Source organism: Impatiens glandulifera, chromosome 4 (genome assembly GCF_907164915.1).
Source record: "Impatiens glandulifera chromosome 4, dImpGla2.1, whole genome shotgun sequence".
Taxonomy (NCBI): domain Eukaryota; kingdom Viridiplantae; phylum Streptophyta; class Magnoliopsida; order Ericales; family Balsaminaceae; genus Impatiens; species Impatiens glandulifera.
Window position 1 is genome coordinate 48,254,686 of NC_061865.1, and position 6,342 is coordinate 48,261,027.

General features: G+C 30.8%; 1 protein-coding gene across 1 annotated transcript; it reads right to left on the reverse strand.

The window, feature by feature from the left end:
- Positions 1–2,246: 2,246 nt before the first annotated feature.
- Positions 2,247–2,906, reverse strand: LOC124935287 (transcription factor LUX-like). Its single transcript, XM_047475731.1, has one exon. It carries the CDS (start codon positions 2,904–2,906, stop codon positions 2,247–2,249), a length of 660 nt encoding a protein of 219 aa, XP_047331687.1.
- Positions 2,907–6,342: the final 3,436 nt, after the last annotated feature.

Below are 6,342 nucleotides of genomic sequence, written 5' to 3' on the forward strand. Positions count from 1 at the left end.
ATAATTACTATACACACTCTAGTTCATTTTCTTCAAAGTATATTTATGTCATTAATAAATCATTTATTAGACAATTATATAAATATATTTGTGAAATTGTATTTTCAAGAAATCACTCCTAATAAGCTTGAGCTTTTCATCTTTTGTAGATTCTGAGGTAATCCATTTTTAAAGTTATATTTTATATATTATGAATAATCCATAATGATCTCATTGTAACCCATACAAATATTCATATCCCAATACTTAATTTTCTGTATCTCCTATCTTTACCTAATTAAGCTACACCAAAATATTTTTATACCGACTTTTAACTTCCAATTTCTCTTTATTAAAACTTTCAAATTTACATCTCAATAATTGATGAACTCTATTTTTTTTTTAGTTTATGATAAAAAAAAAGTATTAAAATTTTAAGCGGTCCAAAGTTGTATGAAGAAGATAGAAACTCTAAAAATCTTTTTAAGTTATTAAACATATATACTACATTTTTAAATTAAATTTCTTTAACAGAAAAATAAGATCATCACTACACTTATGAAGAAAAGGGTAGTTAGAAATATGAACTTAAATACTATGTTTATTATTGAAAAAATTGACTCCTCTGCCCTTGCATTGTGAATTCATATTCAAAACTCCACAAAGAAACGTGGAAGATATTTTTAATCTTTAATTCACATGTAAGTCACTATTAATAATCGTAGACTCGAATTCATATTCAAAACTCCACAAAGAAATGTGGAAGATATTTTTAATCTTTAATTCACATGTAAGTCGATCACTATTAATAATCGTAGACTCGAATTCATATTCAAAACTCCACAAAGAAATGTGGAAGATATTTTTAATCTTTAATTCACATGTAAGTCACTATTAATAATCCATGTTTTAAAACGGTACTCATCCTTACTTTAAACGTGGTATGTGTTTATTAAAGAATTAAACTAGTGAGAGAAATATATGACTTATCTCTTATTAATTAGGCTCTATATATTTAATAATAAACGAGAAAATAACCGTGGTTAAAAATTTGTTTGATTAATTGGTAATTGGAGAACAAGGTGATTATTGGATTATTGAAAATGGGAGCCCAACATCTTGCAATTGATCAAATATCTCTTTTGGGTGTTAGAGAAAAGAGAAAGGTGGTTGAAAATCATTGAGTGTAGTGTGTGAATTTTTTTGCAGCCCTAAAATTTTCATTCTTTTACAAAAATTACATAATCAATCTATTCCAAGTTTTATTTTCCATAAAAGTTTTGACTCTAATTTTGTGTTAAGGAAGTTTTTGAATTCGAGCCTATAGAACCAATCACTATAACATCGAGAGTAGTGACTTAGAGACTTATTCCGCATCTTACATCAAAGGAAAGGTGTTGTGGAGAACAAAATGTTATTTATCGGTTATCTTAAGCAAGTCGGCTAAGTGGAATAATTAACGTTTTATTATTCACTAATAAGAGCACGATGTAATGAATTTGGAGGCGAAACGCACATTCAATTGCGACAAATAATAAATAAATAAATAACAAAGAACTTGTGATACCATATCAAAACATATTTCTTCCATTATGATTTAATGAATACAATACTAGTTCTAATCACTAATTATAACCTACATAAATAAATAAAACAAAGAACTTGTGATACCATAGAAAAACATATTTCTTCCATTATAATTTAATAATGAATCATATACCATACCAGTAATAATCACTAATTATAAATAATATTTATTTTATAATATAATTATAATTAAACATTATTTCATTTATTTTCTAATCAATTAATCACTCAATTCATAAAATAAAATACTAAAATATTTAATATAATTATATATATTATTATTATAAATTAATACCTTTTAATTCTTTACCTAAAAATATAATATTTCACAAAATCATCACCAATTATCATTAAACAAAATAATAAACCACAACAGAATCTCATAGCATATATAAAGTACTAAATTACATAACATTTATATATTCATAGATAATGCAAACTTAACAATTACATCATATTTATTTATATACATTATAACATAGCTAATGCAGACTTAACGAGTGAACTGTCTTAATGCGGTATTACAGTATTGATACTATTCAAACCCTTTGAAGGTACCCTATTCAGATTTCTATTCAAGCCCTTTGTAAGTATCATGTCCTAATTAAGCATAACCTAGTCATTGACATCATTCGTTGTGGATTTGTAATATTCATTTTCACTCGTCCACTGGACTCCTCCTATGGCACTAAGTCAGACAAATGATCTGAAGAAGAAGATCCATCAGTGGACAACCCTTTCATCTTGTCGGAAAGTATCTCCATCCTGTCCAAATACAATCGATACTTTTGAAGATGAATGGAGACATCCTCGCGAGTTAAACCTTCCACGTTCATCAACTTTAAAATAGTCTTTGGAACTGCGTCTTTTATACCTAAATGAGCCACAACATCGATGAATCTCTTGTGAATCTGTTGCGTCCAAACTAGTCGCGCCCGGTTCAGATCCAATGACAAGTCTGATTCTTCTGTGTAAACATCGATACTCTGCAACTTCCTCCGCTTGCTCGACACTGAACCATCCTCCCTTGAAAAATCCATGTCGTCATCTCCTCCCACAACTACGCAATTCTTTGTCCTTTGATCCTCGAGAAGCATGGAATCGAAATTATTCGACCTCGATAGTGGTTGCGACTGTGACGGTGACCCGAGACTCGCCAAGGTATCTTGCGACGCTTGCTTGATGCAGGGCTCTAGCACTATGCCGAAAGCATACGCCAACTCAGGAGAAATCAAGCAATGAGTTACAGGTATTAGCTCATCTTGAGTGGGAAGACCTACTTCCCATTCCATCTTCACTCTATCCTCATCTCCAGTTTCATCGCCCCGGTTATATTCCATCACTTCGTTTTCAACTTTAGATCAAAGAATATGAGAAAATGAGGATTGTGGATTGAAACTGTACATGAAATAGGGCTATTTCTTAGAAGAGAAGATAAAGAAATATATTATTTTAATGTCTCACATAATAATGAAGAAAAATACAATTTACATAAGATAGCTATTCAATTGCTAAAGGACCGCTTCTGACAAGCAATAAAGTATCATTGCTGCATTAGAACGGCTAAGAACTCTTTTGATAAAAAAAAGAAAATATTAATGAGTTTTGGTGGTGATTTTTTTTCTAAAACATTTATCAATAATAATATTATTAATTACAATATTTTTACTTTATTCTTATAAAATTTTAAATTTAAAAATTATCATAAAATTCTCAAATAAACTATTATTTTTTATTATTTAAAAATAAAAATAAAAATAAAAAATCTTTAAGAACACAAAATCAAACAAGCTCTTATATGTTTGTCCGTGCCCTATAATAATAATTGAACAAAACAAAAGATGATGATAACGTGGCATATATAATAGTTAAATTAAGAATATATATTATTTTATATTTATATAATTTAGATTTTAAAATTATAAAGTGATATGTTTTTAAATATATATTTATAATTTTATATTTAATATTCTTTTATTATAATTAACTTTTCTAATGAAATATATAATATAAGTGTGTATATTAGACATGTTCAATATATATAATTTAATTTAAGTAATATATATTTCATATATATATATATATATATTATATTGACAATTATTATATAGGTTAAACATGTTATATTGTTTTTAAAATAAAAGAAACCTTAAATACAGAATTTAAAAATAGTTATATGTATTATTAATTATAAATAATACATATATGTATTATTAATTATAAATAGCTTATACTTCTTAGTATATATTTTAAAAGTTGTATAAATTTATAATTAAAAAAGTTAATAATAATAAAATATATATTATAAAAATATTTTTTTTCTTTTTCACTTTTATAAATTAAAATTTTATTTTATGGTATTTATCATTCCAAACCATATATATTCTATATGAAATAACATTTTCAAAATATACACATTTTATGTAAATTTGTTGGGTTGCAAAGACCGTTGATGATCTCTTTTAAATAATCAATCACATTTTAATATAACGATACTTGTTTGAAATTTAATATTTTTTAAACATATTATGTGATTAAAAATATATACTTATTCCCTAATGCTATTATTCATCATCTTCTTATACAAAATTAATACAAATTCAAAATAGAGTTTGACACTTGTGGTTTATTAATATTTGGAGGCAAAAATAACCATGTACTTAAAAAAAGTTCAATATATTAAATTTGTAAACCTTACCCATAAAATAAAATAGGAATTATAAACTCTAACTCTCTCCTTGTTTTAAATTTTAGTCTCAATTCTTCATATCGTTTACAATATAAATATATATATATATACTTTTAGAATTCATAATTAGGATAAAAATCATGTGATATCTTTGACATCTCCACCATGATATGATTTCGTGAAGGGAACGTGACACTCTCATATCTATTACTCATGAATAGTAACTACTCGATGTGTGCGTTAAAGATGCGGGTAAACTTACAAGCACAATGAGTGTTGGAATGCGTGATGCTCGACAAGGTCGACGAACGAAAAGATATAATGACTTTTGCCGATATCTATCAAGCGCTCCCCGAAGACGTCCTTCTCATGTTGGTCGAGAAGAATTCTTCCAAGCAAGCGTGGAAAACACTAAAGATGATGCATTTTGGAGTGGAGATAGTCAATGAGGTAAAAGTGCAAACCTTGAAGACACACTTCAAAGCAATTCACATGAATAATGGGGAGTTAGTGGACTGGTATTCTCTCGTTGGGAGAGAAGGTGGAGGAGATCTCCATCGTCAAGAAGTTCCTTAGAGTCGTACCACAAACATATATGCAGCTCATTACCACGATCGAACAATTTGGTGACCTCAAGAATATTATCGTCGAGGAGATCGTCGTTCGTCTCAAAGTTCACAAGGAAAGACTTCGCGGCTATGAAGACCAAGAGGAGGAGCACTTATTGCTCATGCATGATGAATGAATGTCACAAATGAAGAAAAACAGAGAATCCAATTTTTTCTATGGACCGTCGAGTCGCAACGACAATGGTGAAGATAACCCAGGTCGTGGAAAAGGGCTAGGTCAAGGGAGAGGTCATGTAGAAAGCTCACATCGACAAGAAAATAGCAAGCCCCACAAAGACAAGATCACAATGAAGGGTTACACTTGTCAAAAGTACGGGGAATACGCGTCCGAGTGCCCCCAACAAAAGGTTCGACGATGAGGAAAACTTCACTAGATTTTATGACGAGGAGCCAACATTAATGTTTGTTGGAGGAGTGACAAATGTTTTGCCTAGAGAGGAGGAGATAAACCTCGAAGAGTTCGTGCAATAATCATCCAAAGAGGAACTAAAGTAGTGTTTCTAAATAAAGAGAAAGTCATGGAGAAACTCACTGCAAGTGGCGATGAGTATAATCACACTAATGTGTGGTACCTTGATAACGGAGCAAGCAACCATATGACGGGTCAATGAGAGAAGCTTAATGAGCTCGACAAGAAAGTCACCAAAAATGTGAAGTTCGAAAAAGGAAGCAAGGCGCATAGGTTTTCTAATCCAGCTTGCTGGAAAATCTGTGTGTGTAGAGATGTCGTGTTTGAGGAGGAGAAAAAGTGGGAGTGGTGCAACGACAACAACGAGCTCGTACAAAATTTCATGGAATTCGGAGTCTTACGAAATGTCTATTCGGAGACACCATTGGTAAAGATGGATCGTGATGAATGTTGTTGCTCACCACAGATAGGCCAACAACATATCGCAAGGCGGCAGTCGAAGAGCCGTGGTATGAGGCCATGAAGAAAGAGCTCGAGTCCATAAGAAGGAACAAGACATGAGAGCTCACCGACTTACCACTCGGTCACAAGACCATCAGGTTAAAGTATGTTTTCAAGTTGAAAATAAACAAAAAGGCAACATTATCAAACATTGCTCAACCTGAAGGCTTCATCATGAAAAATAAAGAGCATAAGGTGTACAAGTTATACAAGGCTCTCTACGGACTATGTCAAGCACAAAGGACGTGAAACACTTGACTCAAAAAGAGAATGGTGAGTCTAATATTCATGAAATGTTATCAAGATCAAGCTTTGTACAAAAGAAACCATGGAGAAGAAGTACTCATTGTTAGCATATATGTCAACGACTTGATCGTGACAGGATCAAGGATCAAGGGCGTTGATGAGTTCAAAAAATAGACGATGAAGGAGTTCGAGATGAGTGATCTCGGGCTACTCTCGTACCACCTTAGTATCGAGGTGGACTAGATGAAAGATATCATCGAGGTGAAGTAGACAACTTATGCGAAGAAGGTGTTGAAATAATT